This window comes from Rhinolophus ferrumequinum, chromosome 8, assembly GCF_004115265.2.
Source record: "Rhinolophus ferrumequinum isolate MPI-CBG mRhiFer1 chromosome 8, mRhiFer1_v1.p, whole genome shotgun sequence".
Classification (NCBI taxonomy): Eukaryota; Metazoa; Chordata; class Mammalia; order Chiroptera; family Rhinolophidae; genus Rhinolophus; species Rhinolophus ferrumequinum.
In genome coordinates this window covers 70725502-70743429 of record NC_046291.1, presented here as the reverse complement: position 1 = coordinate 70743429, position 17928 = coordinate 70725502, and the positions used below count along the sequence as shown (strand labels likewise).

General features: G+C 39.6%; 1 protein-coding gene and 1 non-coding gene across 4 annotated transcripts in view; one reads left to right on the top strand and one right to left on the bottom strand.

The window, feature by feature from the left end:
* LYPD6B (LY6/PLAUR domain containing 6B) overlaps positions 1-16320 on the top strand; it is a 155486-nt gene extending 139166 nt beyond the window's left edge. For all 3 annotated transcript variants that reach the window (XM_033111686.1, XM_033111688.1, XM_033111687.1), the window contains exons 3-6: positions 5698-5849; positions 8207-8305; positions 13940-14070; positions 15627-16320. In XM_033111686.1, coding sequence (XP_032967577.1) covers positions 5702-5849; positions 8207-8305; positions 13940-14070; positions 15627-15791 — 543 coding nt within the window. In that variant the 5' untranslated portion in view covers positions 5698-5701 and the 3' untranslated portion in view covers positions 15792-16320. The remainder of the gene's footprint in view (positions 1-5697; positions 5850-8206; positions 8306-13939; positions 14071-15626) is intronic.
* TRNAM-CAU (transfer RNA methionine (anticodon CAU)) lies at positions 10802-10875 on the bottom strand. The gene has a single exon. It is a non-coding gene; the product is annotated as a tRNA-Met (tRNA).
* Positions 16321-17928: the final 1608 nt, after the last annotated feature.

The following is a 17928-nucleotide window of genomic DNA, read 5'->3' as shown; positions in this document are numbered from 1 at the left end:
AAATAAGGTAGGTCATTTTCCTACCCCCAAAGAATTTATGATGTCAAAAATGAGCCATTTCCTGAGGCCACCCCCTTCCCCCAACTTTCCACATTTTCCATGGAAGCGTAAAATGCCACATACAGGATGAAATGATTGCCATAGCTCAGACTTGGGAAATAGCCATGGTTCTGGACCAAGTGCCACATAGGTCCTTTGCTCTGGGCAGTAGTGGGTCACCGTCTTGTGGGGTTTCCTCAATTTACAAATCTGACTACGTGCCATTCCCTGGAGTGCCTGAGAGTTGTCCATCCTTGTTATGTCCCTACAAATATGCCTTGCATAAATCCTTTCCTCTCTTGACAAAGAAGCACACTGAGTTCTAGAACAAGAATGAATATGCTTTCTAAAAGGAGGACTCAAATAGAAGACCAGCACCGTGGGTGAGGGGTTTCTGAAAGGTGGATGACGGTATTGAACTCTGTCTGAGCTACCCTGGACTTTGCGTGTGGACCAGATACCTAATGTATATGTGCAGCTTTCTTAGTTTCAACATATGAACACATCTAAGTTACAGGAAGTTAAATCATAATGGCTGTGTTCTGGAACAGCAAGCAGCAGTTCTTAACCATTATGTGGGTATCAGTTTCCTTTGAGATATTCAACCCAGGGGGAAATATGTATGGATACAAATTTTGCAAATAACCTTAAGAAGCTCATAGGTCACCCTGCTCCCATTTAAAGAACTCTGCTCTACTAGGGGAAAGTACCAGAATGCTTTAGTCTAACTTGTATTAAAGATTTTTTTTCCTTGTAGAGCAAAATACAAGCTCTGTTGTAACCTTGTTCTGCAACAAAGACTGCAGTGAAAGCCTACTCAGCAGTCTCAGCAGATAGTTTTTAGTTCAGAGTCTTCGTGAAATGATTTTAAATGTAAAACAACTTTCAGATACTATAGTTAGTCTTTTGCTTTTTCATGATCCTAATGTCTTTTGAAAATAAAACAGTCATGTTAATGCAAACCTATACACTGAAAAATAGAGATAGATATAGGTGCTTGGGGGGAAAGCAGGGTATGGGAACAGACTATAAAGCATGCTCTGGAAAAAACGAGACATTTTATTTAGTGCTTTCCTCATTTGACTGGTAAAACCTTTGCAGTGTTGGCGAATTTTGATAGAATAAGGGTATGCTGTTTCAGTTAAAAATGGAAATGAAAATACACCTAGCCTATATGGAAGCAATATTCTTTTGGTTTACTGTTCGCTAGTTTTCAAGTGTCGTGGGCTAGAACGAGCTATGTGGAAATGTTTTGAGGGGCTGCTGTCTGTGTTCCAGGCGGTGTCCTGGACCTTTGCACATATTGCCTCTGAATCTCACTTTCCTCAGACGTGCAGTGGTAATAAGACCACATTTCCTCCAGCGCTGTTTTGAGGAATGGAGAAAACAAAAAAAAGAAAACAAGTCTAAGCCTTGGGTTTGTTGTGCATTCGGTTGTTTTTACGTCATCTATCATCCAGTCATGTATGCATTCAAATACACCTTTGTGAGATATCTGAATGTTATATGCCTCTATATTCACTATAATTTGCTTTCTTTTATTCCTGGAGCTAGAAATAAGGCTAGGAATTTGGGACTACTTACTCTACAGAGACAAAGCATTCTTGGTAATTTTCAAAACTAGATAATCTAAAATTAAACAATTTATTGACTTTTCTAGATCTGAAATCCTTGCCATAACCTATAAGTGCCTGTGTGACCTGGCCCCCCAGCTCTCTGACTTTGTTCCCAGCCTCTGCATGCGCCAGCGTCTGAATTCCCCCAACAAGGCATGCTTCTTCCAATCTTAGGACCTTCGTTTCTTTTCCCTTGGTTCTTTGTTTGGAAGGTTTCTTGTTATCATTTAATTCACGTGTTCAGATGTCACCTGTGCAGAGAGGCACACTGGGCCACCACACATGTAAAGCAGCTCCTTCTGTTCACTAGCATATCTCCTTACTGTATTTTCTTCAAAAATTTATGACTGTCTGAAGTTGGTTTTTTCCATATTTATTTCCTGTCTTCTCCCTCTAAAATACACAAGAGTAAAGACCTTGTTGGGGATCCAGTGATTTAAAAATGTCTGTTACAGATGAAGTGTCAATAATGGCATGTTGAATGAATAAATGAATGAATGAATGAATGGGCTTTTGTCTCACACTGAGATTACATGAGGAAAACCAGGGGTTCTAACTTGTGATTCCAAACAGTTTGGGGATTTGTTCATAATAGTAAATGCTTACTTAGAAAGAATTAGCAAAATGCTGAGCACATAGCTAATTAGGTAGTTCAAGTGCTTTCATGTATTAATTAATTTAATGCCTACAAGCTTATGAGGTTGTAGGAATTATTACTCCCTATTATTACTCCCATTTTTATTGATGCAGAAATTGTGGTACAGGGAGGTTGAGGACCTCGCATGAGGTGACACAGACAGCAGACTTGGAAGCAGGTATTTGAGCCAGTGCTCTTTACCTAATGAGAAAGTGCTCGATAAATACTGCCTTAACCGTGTGTAGCACCTGGCTGAGTGCTTCATGCATACGGTGTCATTTAGTCCTCCCTCTGCACGGAGGTAGATAGGTACTGTCCTCATGCCTGTTCTGCAGATGGGGAAGCTGCGGCTTTGAAAGCTGAAACAACTTGTCCAAGGTCCCAGAGTTGCTTAGGGATGCAAATGGGACTTGAATGCAGACAATATGAAATCTCTGATCTTAGGCAGTGTCTCCATATTATAAGAATGCTTTGGATTCCTCTTGGAACACGGTCATTTTGAGGTTTGTGAAGGAGGAATTAGCTGCCCTCCCAACTCAAAGGATCTTCACTGGTGTAAAGACGGGGTACCCATTACTTGGCCACAGATTCATAATGAATGCGGGACAGTCCAACTCAGAAATGAATTAGAAGAAGCAGAATTTCTGTCAGTATAACCACTTGTCTATAGGGTATAATACAGTTGGCTAAAAGTCTGTTTCTTCAGAGAGAGCATAAGAACAGAATTTAGAAATCCGATAACTGAAAGGTCAATTTTGGTTTCTAAAATGAACCAAGGTGCATGCATACACAGACACACACAATGTGTGACAATTAGTTTCGCGAACTCATCCTAGAAAAAGTGCTACATACCTCATTGCTGAATATCACTACAGTCACCTTTGAAGTACTCCCCTTGGGAAGCTATGCACTGATGCCAGCGCCTAGTCCACCCTGCAGAGCAATTTTGGAACTCTTTTTCTGGAAGGGCCATCAGAGCTGTTGTCGTATTACCCTTGATGCCCTGAATGTCATCAAAATGTCTTCCTTTCAATATTTCCTTGATCTTCGGGTAAAGAAAGAAGTCATTGGGGGCCAGATCAGGTGACTAGGGAGGGTATTCCAATCCAGTTAGTTTGTTTACTGGCTAAAAACTCCCTCACACACAGGTGCATTGTGTGATGCAAGAGTGCCTTCGGGACCAGTTTTGCACACACCTTTCTCATGCTAAGATTTTCAGTTAAGATTTTCCTAACTGTTTTTCTATTGATGTTTACTTGGTCTGCTAGGCTTCTCACAGTCAGCTGACAATTTTGACACACAATTCAAAAAGTTTTTGCAATGTTTTCCTCAGTTTTGCTCTTTACTGGCCTCCTGACCTCTCTTCATCAGTGTCGCATTCTCTCCCCTCAGAAAAACGTTTAATCCATTTGTACACTGCCGTTTTCTTCATGGCATTATCCCCATAAACTTGAACTAACATGTCCCTGATTTCACTTCTGCTCTTGCCAAGTTTAATAAGAAATTGAATGTTTGTTCATTGCTCTAATTAAACCTCAGACATTCTTGTGACGGCACACAAAAATACGCAACAACTGTAATGAACGCCACTCAGCAAGACATGGCCACACGTCGACACGAACACAGCTGTGAGACACTGATATACCAAGGTTATGAAACCTTACTGAGCTGTTTGTACAGCGCTGCCAATGTACGTGCACGGTGGCAAGTTTGCTAACAACTTAATTGTGAGAGCACACGTGCGTGTGTGTGTGTGTGTGTGTATTTATGTATCACTAGATCTAATTCTGTATTGAGGTGAAATGCAGTAGTGTATACAGTTTAGCACTGTTGCTTTATGAAACTTACCAAGTCTTTTTTTTTTTTTTTTTTTTTTTTCACTCTGAGACTTCCTTAGGGACTGGGTTCTATTAGTGATGACAAAAGCCATCTGTAGACATGAGACGATGTTGTGGCTACATTTTGTCTAATATTCAGTTCTATCTCCATAGGTAGGCATTATTAGCCACACAGGCAAAACCAATATACTCACAGCACAAGACGGGGAAATAAAACCCTGCAATCCACGCATTATTACCATGGCTTCAAACAAAATATCCGTGTGAAGGGTTATGCTTGTATATGTGGAGATCAAACTTTTTTTTTCTTTGAAAAACTCCCCATGCCCACTGAGACTAGTTGACTCAGCAAGAAGAAAATGAGTTCAGCCAATATTATCGAACTCTAAGATTCCAGTATTTTCATAGAACTTGTATTACAAATGCTCTTACATACCCAATCCTCTGTGATCCTCCCTGAGCCTGTGTTTGACGCTCACAGTTACCCAAACGTGTGGGTAAAGCGGGTGTTATCAAGCCACTTCACAGATGAGGAAACTGAGGTTAATAGAGTGTAAAGAGCATGCCCAAGGTCAGGCAGCTAGTAAAGAACAGAGCCAGCACCGGAAACACAGTCTTTGGACTCCAAGTTACATACCTTTTCTGCTGCCCATACCTCCACCTGGTCAAAGAGAACCTGTCACTGGTGATATTCCAGGTTCTGAGCATCTCTCCTGAAGATTTTGTTACTACCAGGTCTGAGGGTATAACCTATGGGACTTAAGATGTAATATCTTTTACTTGGCTTTGTGCACATCCATTGTTTCATTTAGTTTCAGCCTTGCCTCCTTTACGTCTATGAAAGCAGTGAGCAGCATTTGTGGGCCAGGACTAGCATCCTATGGTTTCTAGCTTTTCAAACAACTTTAATTCTGTTTCCTCTAGAACCTTCTGGCAGCTTCTCTTGGCACCCAATGTGACAAACAGACGGGATGGCATTTCGCAGTGACTTTTGTTTCTCTTCTCAGTGTCTATGTTCTGGGATCCAGCAGAGACTTTGATTTTCAAACTCATTGAACTTTTACCCACTCTCCTTCGCACTGCTCCAACTTTTATTGTTTCCTCCAGGTTTTGAAAGAATTGCAAAATTTATCAAACATAGGTGTTTACTCAAGGACTAGAATTGACAGATAGGTGGTTCAGTGACTTCAGCTGAACATGCCTCCAAACCGTGGTTGTTAAGAGATCAGGTGATTTAGCCCGAAGTAAAGCAGCTAGCCTGAGACAGTGGTGGAATGGGGTGCAGCCAGGCCAGTAGTGGCTGCTTGTTCTTCTGGAACGCGAAAGGCCATTGGGTGTCCTGTGAAAACTCACCTGGCTTGTGCAGAGGCCCGACCGGTAGAAGGCAGTAACTGCTTCTCTTTCATGTGATCAGAAAGAATGCAGTTTACTCACAGGTACTGTCCCTAGAGAACAACTAGATGGTTGAATATATTTGAATAATCAACCTTTCCAAGCAGAAGCAAAACGTACTCCTCTTGACACATAAAATGCAAATACACTCAACCCGTCTCTCTTTTCATCCTAGATATATGGGTTTTGGACTTTCCATATCCGAGAGCAGAATGTTGCCGCACTGCCATGCTCTGGCTGTGGCTGTTGTCCAGATCTTTATCTTCTCAGAAAACCGGGCATTTGCCAAGAACATCAACTTCTATAACGTGAGGCCTCCTCTCGACCGTAAGTAGTGCTTGTCCACATAGTACATGACTGTGGGGTCCCAGTGACGATTTGGAAGTCCCTGTTTCTACCTATAGTGTCGGTGCTTTTTCTGGAACATTTGGTTTATACCTAGAATAAATCAGAAAATCTTCACTACTTCTGAAATTTTCTTCATTTCTTTAAAACGGATTGACTCCCTGCTGAAGTCTCCAAAGAGTTCTTATTTAAAATTATCTTTGAACACTGTCCCTAAAAATGGTTTAGCAGAGGAAATTCAGTGTTCTTTGTTCATCTCTTCATTGGAGAAGGATATTGGCTACAGGAAGTTTCTGCATCAGTGATAGATTCTTTCAAATGGCCATTAACAATTTTGAAAACAGATTAGTATGTGTGAAATTTGGAAGGGAATACTACTTGGATTTTCATTAATATTATGCACAGTTAGAAAAGGCTGTATAATACTCGACTTTCCCACTAATAATTTAAAAATAAGCAAATAGTATATATCTTCTATATTATCTATAGGATAATATATCTATGTATATTGTATGTATGTCTATATTTTATATAATTATCGACAAATTTTGAACTTTTTAAGCCAACTACAATTGGGTGATCAGAACAAATTATTTTCAAAATGATAAAAAATGTAATATTTGTTCATTATAGAAAGTCCCAAAGAGACAGGAAATGTATAGAAGAAAATAAAATTTATTCATAATCCCAAGAGTCAGAGTGAACTCTTTTTTCCATTTTGGAATATTTCCTTCCACTGTTTTTTCTATGTATGTGTATTTAAATATATGACATACTGAGAGCACACAAATTTAATTTTGTAGCAGTTTTTCTTCCATTACACTATATTTTAAATACTTTTCTATGTCTTTGAAAGTATTTTAATGCCTCTTACATTCAAATTTTTAAAAATCATATTGCTAGTCTATAGGTTATTTAACCAATTCTCTATACTTTACATATGACACACATATACACACACAGTCACAAGCAAGCTAAATGTTAATGATTCATTGAAAATCTTTTTAAATGTGTTCTCTTCAATTGGCTAATGACCTCAGAATAGATTCTTGAAATTGGAATTATTAAATCAAAAAGCTTGTGCCAATTTATACTTTTACTCTTCACCCACTAGCATTGAGTATTAGTATTTTTTAAACTGCATTGATTTAATAGCTGTAAGTGGATTTCATTATTTCATTCTTTATTTATTTATCTACCTAATTCACTTTTATGCATAGGCAACACTGAACTATATTTGCAATACTTAGTTTTATGTCCGCTGAACTTCAGCTTTTGATATTTTGTCCTTTTTTTTAATGCATCAATATATATCCTTCCCTGTATCTGAAATGCCCACCGCTTTCTAATTATTGTCCCAACTTGTGGTCAGGTTACTAGGATGGTTTGGAGATCACCTTGATCTTTTATCTGTTTCATCGTCCAAAAATGGGAGAATTGAAAATTTTACACAGGGCTTTATATCCTGGCCTATAGAAAAATGTCAAATTTATTGTATTTTTTACGTTTTGCCCATTAAAACAAGACACAAGGCAGAAAAAAAAAAGCATGAAGACAAAAAGAACATACTTATTGCTCTCAATCCAGGCTGCCAACAACTCCTAATTCCTTCTTTCCATAACACTGTGGGCTGAGAATAAGGGCCTGAGAATTACTATCGTTCTTACATTCAATGTTCCATTCCTGGTTGAGGTTGAATGGACATATATCAAATGAGATCACTTGTTTGAGGTTAAATGTAGCCATAATGCAAGTGCATAAGGATGGAAACCAGCACGACTTGATGTGCAAGGGACTCTACTACTAGATATTTTTCTTGCAACCTCCTGTTTAGTCTTCACTATTCCTCTGCAAGTCATGGGGATCTTCATTATTATTATTATATATACTATTATTTCTTTGAAGTTCAAAATCACACAACTAATTAGTGGGAAGGGCAGAATTAGAGCTCAGGTTAATCCGACTCCAGTTCTTTTCAGGGATGGTAGGTACTTTATCAAATTACTGGTTCCAGGGCTGCCACTACCCTTTATCCATCCCCTTCAACCCCCACGTATTCCCAAGTTATAATAAAAGAACACCATGGATATTTCAAAGTGGCTTGTGGAATAATTTTTATTAGTCTATAGTAGATATGCACAGATGAAATATTTAAAGAATAAAAGGAAGTGCTCCAAAGTCTGGCAGTTAAGTCCAGCTCCCTAGAAACAGAAATCTGAGGATAATGGCTTGTGGATTTTGTTTGATCTAATAGAAGTTGCTAATTTTGTGCCATATTTGAGGTTTACAATGTTTGTCTTTTTTGACCTTTCCGTTTCACTGTGCATTTTTCTTTAAAGCTACACCATTTCCAAACAGCTTCAAGTGTTTTACCTGTGAAAATGCAGGGGATAATTATAACTGCAATCGATGGGCAGAAGACAAATGGTGTCCACAAAGTAAGTGTGATGAGTTTGGAAGACTCCTTTGGGATTACACCTCATTTAGGTTCTCTTGACTGGTCCTTAGCAGAGGCATTTTATGTAATAAGATTAGCAAACCAACAGGCTGATGATGTTCAATAGAAGTCAGAGATTTCTTTTAAGAGACTCTCCAGACATCAGACTACTGTGAGAGTACTTGGAAACTGATGACATAGCCTTAATTTGCAGTTGTGTGTGCCTTGAGGAGGAATTTCTTAAATGGTATTTACCAGGAAGAACAAATAGATCACAATGTTGATTAAGGCATTCTAAGAATTTCAGAAATGCTCGATGATATCTCTAGAAAAGTCATACTTACTGGCTAAAGCAAAGGAAAAGTTCTGTACTATTGAGATACATTGATGCTTGGAAAACTCATTCATTCATTTGGCAAACATTTGAGTATATTTTTAGCTTGTTTAGTTCACTGATATATTCCCAGGGTTTAATCCAGGGCCTGGCCCATATTAGGCACTCAGGAAATATTTGTTGACAGGATGAATGGATGCCTTTGATTAGGTAGTCAGGGAACTCTTCTCTAAGGAATGTACATTTGAAATAAGACCTGAATGACTGAAACAAGCCATCCATGTGGAGGTCTGTAAGAACAGCATGCCAAGAAGAGGGATCAGCAGATGCAAAGGCTACAAGAGACAAAATTTGGCCTCTTCAGTGAAGAGGGAGAGGCTGGGCCAGTGGGGCCTAGTGGGAGATGGAGAAAGACTCTCCTGGAGGTAAGAACCAGGATGTGTAGGATCTTCTTTTTCTAATAAAGAGTTTGAATTTTATTGTAAATGTGATGGGAAGGCTGTCGGGGGTTTAAAACTAGGGAGTACAAGATGCTAGTTGTGTTCTAAAATATTGCTCTGGGTGCTGTGTGGAGAAAGGATGGTAGAAGGTGACACCAAGTAGGGTTTTTCCTTGCCTTCAGGTGGAGAAGATGGCGACATGGACTAGGGCATAGGAATAGAGGGGGAGAGAAGTTGAATGATTTAATATATACAAACGTGGACGTAAAGCAGTCGGGATGTGCTGATGGATGATGTGGAATTAAAAACTATTTACAGCTATAGGAGATCAGTCTATTCAGATTTTAGAATGTATCTTTTTTTTAGGTTTTCCGATGCAAAAGGCCAAGAGAAACAAACTCAGACTTAGAGATTACCACTTTTGGTCTACTGTTACCTTGAATCTTTTGGAAATTTCTGTATCACATTATATGTAGTAGTGAAATAGCTTTACCTGTTCGAGATAAAGCCAGTACGTGGAGCCATTAAGTAGTACACACCGGAGCCCTGTACTGGGCCTGAGAGTCTTATACCATAAATTAGCACAAATGGTTGTGACATCTACTTGGACAGTACTTTTCGTTATTTCTTTTCAAGAATAATTAATTACCAAAATATTTTTCCTGGGGTTCTCTTACATTTCTGTAGAGTCATCGACCTGAAATTGGGTGCATGCTTGTGAGTGCATGTGAATGCGTGAGCGTATACATTTTGGGATTTGTTTCCAGAGTTTTCACAGAAATTTATCATAGTTATTTCAAAGTTTTGGAGGTTGACTGATGCCTCTCTTTATTTATTTCAGACGGTAGTTATCATTTTGTAGCTATTTGCTTTAACTCCCCCTGAAAACCGGGCGGTATGGGTTAGAACACCAGTACACCGGGGCATTGCTACCCATCCTCTTGGGCCTTATCTTCAGGAACCATGCTCTTCTTTAGAATTGTATCAAAACACTGTTCCTACGAGGTCTGAGCATAATGCTCCAGTTTGTCATTTATTAATCAAAGCCATTTTTAATGGGAACATGCATGCATATTTCTGGGTTTTAGGATTTCATCTTTTGGAACATGTGTGGGAAGCTGCAGCTTTCCACTAGCAAGAAAACGTACGTCAGCAATGGAAGGGTGAAGAAAGTTGGCTCTTCCATGTCCACCCTGGAAACCTAACTCTTCAAGAGGTTGACATGGAATGACCCTGCATTCCAGCATGCATGGCCGTACCTTCTGGGCTGTACAGCAGTCAAGCCCCCAAGATACTAACCATCTGGAATTCTAACTGAGAATATAGTTTCTTACTTTTCAGTTTGTCATTACTTAGCGAGGTGATAGTCGACCATTTTTTGGGACCAACAGGCCTGCATGTACTCTTCTTTGTCATCTCAGGTTTCCTTGTCATCTTACAGCTTTACTTCTGTGGTCTGTCGGTATCGTTAAAGGAGGTTCTCTGTGTAACAGGATATGACAAGAATGACTTTTTTTTTTTTAAATTTTTATTGGGGAATGCATTGGGGAACAGTATGTTTTTCCAGGACTCATCAGCTCCAACTTAAGCTGGGTTTTTTTTTGTTTGTTTGTTTTTGTTTTTTTTCAATCTAGCTGTGGAGGGCAGCTCCAAGTCAAGTCGTTGTTTTCAATCTAGTTATGGAGTCATTGTTTTCAATCTAGTTGTGGAGGGCGCAGCTCACTGGCCCATGTGGGAATCGAACCCGCGACCTGGGTGTTATGAGCACTGCACTCTAACCAACTGAGCTAACTGGCCACCCCAAATGACATTTCTTATTTTATTTTCTTTGGCTTTTATTCTTACTTTCTAGGGCTGCGTTAGCATGTGTGACATTGTGCATGAACATGTGCAGCCACCAGTTTTCAATTCTGCTTTGTCTGAAATACAAATTGAAATGCCTTTCCAAACATTTAGTGGTTCCCTGTCCTTCTGCATTCAGAAGTCAGCTGCTCTTGTACAGCCTGTTATAGCATCATCTAGTTTAATATGAAGCATACTGAGAGGCAGAATAGTATTCTGATTAAGAGCACAAACCCTGGGAAAAGGCCTAGGTTACAATCCTTCCTTCTAATACTTTCTACCTACGGGACCATGAGCAAGAAACTGTGCCTCAGTTTCTTTATCTGTAATGTAAGGATATTATCTTAAGGCTTACCTTAAGGCTTATTATAAGGATTGAATGAGTGTGTATATGTTAGAAGAGTACCTGGCTGGTGGTACCCACTCAGTATGTGTTTACTATTATTAATATTAGTTGAAACTTACAACAATCCTATCAAAATACAGGGCACTTATCGTCATCATTTTACTAAAAAGAAAATGAACCTAAAGCAATCTACATATTCAGTGTAATCCCTATCAAAATCCCAATGGCATTTTCACAGAAATAGGACAAAGACATCCTCAAATTTGTGTGGAACCACAAAAGACCCCAAATAGCCAAAGCAATCCTGAGAAAACAGAACAAAGCCAGAGTTATCACATTCCCAAATTTCAAACTATACTACAGAGCTATAGTAATCAAAACAATATAGTATTGATAGAAAAACAGATATACAGACCAATGGAACAGAATTTAGAGCCCAGAAATAAATCACACATCTATGAGCAACTAACTTACAAAGAAGCCAAGGATATACAATGGAGAGAGGAAAGTCTCTTCAATAAATGGTATTGGGAAAGCTGGACCCTATCTTACACCATACACAAAAATTAATTCAAAATGGATGAAAGACTTGAATGGATGACCTGAAACAATAAAATACTTAGAAGAAAATATAGGCGCTAAGCTTCTGGACATTGGTCTCAGTGGTGTTTTTATGAATTTGACTCCAAAGGCAAGGAAAGCAAAAGCAAAAATAAACAAATGGGACTATGTCAAACTAAAAAGCTTTTGGGCAGCAAAGAAAACTATCAACAAAACAAAAAGGCAACAAACCAAATGGAAGAAGATATTTGCAAATGATATTTCTGATAAAGGGTTCGTATCCAAAATATATACCGGTAAGAACTGATACAGCTCAACAACAAAAAGCAAACAATCTGATTAAAACTTAGGCAGAAGATCTGAATAGATATTTTTCTGAGGACATACAGATAACCAACAGTCATATGAAAAGATAGTCATTTGTTAGGGAAATGCAAATCAAAACCTCAATGAGATAATCACCTCACACCTGTTAAAATTGTAATTATAAAAAAGACAAGGAATAACAGGTATTGGAGAGGATGTGGAGAAAAGGGAACCGTTGTACATTGTTGGTGGGATTGTGAATTGGTGCAGCCATGATGGAAAACAGTATAGAAGTTCCTTAAGAAATTAGGAATAGAGATACCATATAATCCAGCAATTCCTTTTCTGGGTATTTATCTGAAGAATAAGAAAACACTAATTTATAAATATATATGTACCCCTATGCTCATTACAGCATTATTTACAATAGCCAAGATATGGAAACAATCTAAGTGTCATTGACGGATGAATGGATAAAGATAAATACATACAATGGAATACTACTCAGCCATATAAAGATGTATGTTGCCATTTGTGACAACATGGATGGATCTTGAAGTTATTATGCTAAGTGAAATAAATCAGATGGAAAAGGACAAAAAACATAAGATGTCATTCATATATGGAATATAAAACCAAAAAAGTAACAAGTGAACTAACAAAACAAAGCAAAGTCATAGCAACAACACACTGGTGGTTACGAGAAGGGAAGAGGGTGGGGGAAGTGCGAATTGGGCAAAGGTGGTCAAATGTATGGTAATGGAAGGAAGCTAGACTTATTGTGAGCAGGCAATAGAATATACAGATATCGAATTATAATGTTGTACACCTAAAATTTATATTAACCAATGTTACCTCAATAAATTTTTTTTAAATAATAGTACAAATAAATAAAAAGAAAATTATCTTAAAGGATATAATGTGGCTTGCCCACTTGTGACAGAGGCAATTTCATAAGTGCAGTATTCTCAACTTTAGTTGAATTTTTTTCCCATTCTATAACATTGCTGTTGTAGTTCCTTCCCAGTAAACCAAGCATTTCATTGGCCTGAGATAACTATAGTAGACATGCAGAACTAAAGCAGAATGTTCTAGGATATTGAATACAACCACTTCTTTAAAGAACCCTAAGTAATAAAATGCGAGTGGATAACTCCACGCACATGTAAGCTAGCTATAGAAAGGGGGGAGGGGACAGAGAGAGTAAGTGTCAGTGAAAGACAGGCAGAAAATAGAAATTCTTTGAGGAAAAGTCAAGCACGTTAGGAGGGTTAGAGTGTGAACTGGGTGAGTAAGAAGGTGGTCTTTGATGTGTATTTTGAAGCACCTGCTTTTCATTCCAGTTCACCACAGGGCCTATTAATATATGAGAAACAAATGTTGAATAATGCAACAGGAAATGTTCTGACCCATAGCATTTGACGGGAACAAGTTTCATTTTATTTTAGAGTTTCTGAACATGTGTGTCAGAGGGAGACAGATGAGACAGAAATACTGATGCTTTCATATGAAATGGGTGGTCCTAGTGATTCGATGAAAAGCTTGTTCAATTTTTTCTCAGCTTTAGCTGACACCTAAGGATAGGTGTCCGTTTATAATTATTTTTCAAACTACACATGTGCTTTAGAAGCTAATGCCTTTTAAAAAAAATGCCACTGAGAAACTCTAGAGTTCTCTGCCATTATATTTTTTGCCTAGAAACCTAAGTATCATCCTGAATTTTAGTTATTTCTGAGATTATTGTTGGTGAGTTTCTCTTTTGCAATATTAAAAAATGAAGTTGCCTTTTCTTTTCTTCCTGCGTAGATACACAGTACTGTTTGACAGTTCACCACTTTACGAGTCATGGAAGAAGTACATCAATCACCAAAAAGTGTGCCTCAAGAAGTGAATGTCATTTTGTTGGCTGCCACCACAGCCGAGATTCTGAACATACAGTAAGGAGGGAGGGAGGGAGAGAGCGAGAGAGAGGAAGATAGAGGGGGAGAGAGAGAGAGAGAAGAGAGAGGGAGAGAGAAGTTACTGTCCTAAGGCTTGTTGCTAGTGATAGTTAGTTATATGGAGAGGCAAGAAGCAGAAGTAGTAAGTTGAACATGTTTATACTTCGAGGAGAGATTCCTTTACAATGACGCACTGGAGACTATAGGGAAGTTGAAGACTTTCTGTTCTTCAACAAAATGTTACTAAAAACAAATTATAGTTCCCAGACTCCAGACCTAGATCCTAGACCTTGTTCTTTGGGCAAATTGTCTGAAGTCCGCTCTGGAAGCCCAACAGCAAACCGTCCATGAGAAAATGACAACTACTGCAGAGCCCAGCTCACCTATTTTGTTTGTGGCCAGAAACCACTGCAGAGGAGAGCTGGAAGGTGGAAAGAGGAAAATGGTGGCACCTTTTACTAAGAAAACGTTGTGTCACCCACTACTTCTGCTTAAATAAGGAAGTGAGGGTTTGAAAGATTGACCTCAGTTTGATATGATGAACTATAGATACATTTTAGGTCAGTGGATCTCTTTTTCTCATTTTATTATTCTAAATGGGCATTTTACTTATACATGCCTGGAACCATGAGCTATTTGAAAAAAAATTACTTGAAAGTATGTTAATTTCATCAGATTTTAGAATTTGATTTAGCCTATGTGTATAGAAAATCGTTCTGACACCAATGGTGTTTAGCTCTAGCTACGCAGGAACATATGCAGGAGAATCTCCTGGCGAGCTTTTATAAGCTGTGCTGGTGGGTAACCCAGACTAATTGAAACAACTTCAGGGTGGGCATCAGGAGTTTTTTTAAGTTCCCCAAGGAGATTGTGATGTGCAGCCTGGGTTGAAAATCACTGATAAAGTTACCAAGAGTCACTGCCTTTGTCTTACCTAACCATCCTGGAAGGCTCTGTGAATGGCTGGGATTATCAGGTTGAGGCATTGTACCAGATATTATGACAGGAGATGGCTTCCCCTGAAAATACCCTGTGCTGTGAGGGAGCAAGTATTTTTCCCCACTCAGCAGCCATTATTAGCAAGCTGTTGCGGCTGTAATGATAGGATTCTGTGGTTACTATAGACAATAGAGAGTCATTATTATCTCCTAACAAGTAGTACTGAGAAAGAAAATCAATGACCAATCCAAAACTTTCCTAGCTTTCGTTTTTGTTTCAGTGTTTTTCCTTACAAGTCTTCAGAAGATTTGTTGACTCAATCTGACAGTCTTATTCAGTTTCCCTTCCCCTTCATTCCCTTGCTTATGCTTGGGTTGATGCAGATAAATCGCAGTTACAATGAAAAGACTCTCCAGATGGTCCTCACTTTCAGGTCAATCGGGGGAAGGGTACCCAAGGACCTGGGTGACTCATAGGCTGGATAACCAACCCTAATTCTGTATGTCCTCAGATAGAGCTCCAGAAAACTTTCTTTGGTTTTTCTTTGTTTTACCCTTCCCTCTTCTTCCTAGTATTCACTCTCTCTTTCTCCTCTCCTCTTCCGTTTGTAACAGGAGTGTAGGTCTTGCTGTGAAGGAATGATCTGCAATGTGGAATTACCTACCAACCACACTAACGCGGTTTTCACCGTAATGCATGCCCAGAGAACGTCGGGCGGCAGTGCCCCCACACTCTACCTGCCGGTGCTCGCCTGGGTCTTCATGCTTCCGTTGATATGATTCCATCATCGCTTAGGAGAGGCAGAGACCAGCCCTCCGAAGCACAAGCTAAAAACTGTGTAAACAGGGAACTTTTGAGTGAAGACCAATCTTGTAGTTGGCAAAGAGTGCACATTGGACTCCAAGCAGAAGGCAGTTGTTCGTTAAAATGTTCTTGCACGAGGCCATGGAATTTGCAGAAGGGGATTTGGCTGCCACCGAGGGCATTATCTGGCTTCCGGGCTTCCTGGTCAGATAGGCTGCATTTTGTCATTTCTGCAGGGAAGATCCTGCCAGCATCGACAACAGGCAGGTGTCGTAACTTATACTGTCCCAGCCTGACCAGGCCTTTAGCCGAAAGGACTCATTGACTCCTTCAGAGGCTGCTGGGTCAGAACCTCTCATTTCTGGGATTAGCTCAGAGCATCTCTATGGCACCTAACCCTTCCCCTGATGAGAAAGCAATTTCCCTGACAATGGCACAGTCAATGAGAGAGGCAAGTACAGGAGAGAAACTTCCAGTTGAACTAATATGAAACCCGTTTGTGAATTGTGTGTGTGTCTGGTAGGGGGCGTGCGGCGGGGGGAATAAAGTTTTTAAATTATACAGTGTAAAACGCATGCTTGTGTGTTTCTTGACTGGCGCAAAGACCTCATATGAGACACATTCACCAGTGCCATAAAGGGGCTCACTGTAGTTATGTTTCCATGCACCACGGATGATGTATTCTGGGCTGAAAATATAAAAAGTATATGCCAAAGTGACTTGGTTTTTTCTTTTGGGAGAAGGAAACTTCTTAGGATGCTAAAGGCAAAATTACTGAATTGAGAAGTTCAGGACACCTCCCTGATCAAGGAAGATGACACCTTATCATACGATGTACCCTCAACAGTGGTAGATTAAGGTCAGAGAAACTGGCAAGGGGGTCCCTGTCCCCAGTGCAGTCAACTTCTCTCTGAATGTCAGGGCCACCAAGAGAACCTTTCTAAAAACATCCTAAGACATTTGGTCCCCTTGGTTCCTTCTCTTTCCCCTTTATAACGTAGGCTCAGAATTTCTAATCAGCAACTTCTCTATGTTTCTAGAATCCCTATTTCCTGCCTTTACACTTTGAACACTCTGCCCTTGTATGTATAGTGATGAGTTAATGGAGTCTTTGTTTTATATTTTTAAATTGAGCATCCGCCAGTAGGACACTGAGTGCCTCGTGGAATCTATTAGTGATGCCATCCTTGCCCCGTGCACCCACCTGTGATGGGGGTTGGCCAATTATGGCCCATGGGCCAAATGTGTCTCCTTCTTCTTAGTCTGCTAGACTGCTGTAACAAATACACTGTTGATTAGGTGGCTTAAACAAAAACATAATCCTCATAGTCCTGAGTGCTGGGAAGGCCAAGGTCAAGGTGCTGGCAGAGTGCTGTCTGGTTAGGGCCCCTCATCCTGGTTTCCAGAACATCCTCTATTTGTATGCTCACAGGGCCAAGAGCAGAGAGAAAGCTCCCTTCCCTTCATTCCCTTATAAGGGCATTGATCTCATTCATGAGGGCTCTACCTTCATGACCTAATCATCTCCCAAAAGCCCCACCTCCAAATGCCATCACATTAGGAATTTAGGCTTCAACGTATGAATGGTGGGTGGTGGGACACAACTATTCAGTCAATAGCAACCACTTATTAGGTTGGTGCAAAATTAATTGCAGGTTTTCCAATTATGTTTAACCTTTTAAACTGCAATTACACCAACCTACTGTTTTTGTGAATAAAGTTTTATTGGAAAATAGCCATGTCTATTCATTTACATATTGTCTGTGGCTGCTTTCATACTGTAACAGCAAGGATGAGTACATGCAGCAGAGAGTATATGGCCTACAAAGTGTAAAAGATTTCCTGTCTTGTCCTTTGCGGTAAAAGTGCTGATCCCTAACTTACAAAATGGTCAAACTGCATCAGGAGAAAGCTGCTTGCTTTGCAGGAACAACCGTGCTAATGATGGTTACTCAGCCTGTGCAATGGTTTGCCAGATCTTTTATCTTCAGCGTCAGTGAATTTTTCTTCTCTGTTTTGTTTGTTCCACTCATTTGATTCAGTCTCTCAGTAGTTAAGTGCTGTTGTCAGGCGCTAGGCTGTGTGTTTGTTTCTTCTCGTCTTTGATGCACT